The 300-nt window shown below is 62.3% G+C and overlaps 1 protein-coding gene across 1 annotated transcript in view; it reads right to left on the bottom strand.

The window, feature by feature from the left end:
- Nucleotides 1-300, bottom strand: part of LOC119585748 (cell adhesion molecule 2-like) — a 29,128-nt gene that overhangs the window by 4,374 nt on the left and 24,454 nt on the right. The window contains exon 2 of the mRNA XM_037934455.1: nt 14-174. Within this exon, the coding sequence (XP_037790383.1) occupies nt 14-174 (161 nt within the window). The remainder of the gene's footprint in view (nt 1-13; nt 175-300) is intronic.

The raw sequence follows: 300 nt of genomic DNA, 5'->3' as shown, positions 1-300 counted from the left end.
GGTCCCCACTCACCGTCCTGTTCCCGATGGAGTGGACGCGGCAGTGCAGCTCCGCCTGACGCCCCACGTGAGCTGTCTGGTTGTCCTTCATGGAGGAGTCGAAGTAGGGCTGATCCGTGACCAGGGGCGGCGGAGGGATCAGCAGCTCCCCGAGGACCTGCGACTGCAACGCCACTGCAAGAAACACGGGAGGGAGAGGGGTGAGTGGGTGGCGTAAGAGTGCTGTGCGGGAGAGGGTTGGGAGAGGAATAAAGAGTGATGGGGAGAGAGGAATGGTGGGCGGTACCAGAGAGACACTTT

Source organism: Penaeus monodon, chromosome 20, assembly GCF_015228065.2.
Source record: "Penaeus monodon isolate SGIC_2016 chromosome 20, NSTDA_Pmon_1, whole genome shotgun sequence".
Lineage (NCBI taxonomy): Eukaryota > Metazoa > Arthropoda > Malacostraca > Decapoda > Penaeidae > Penaeus > Penaeus monodon.
The sequence above is the reverse complement of the archived record's forward strand: the minus strand, read 5'-3'. Positions and strand labels throughout refer to the sequence as shown.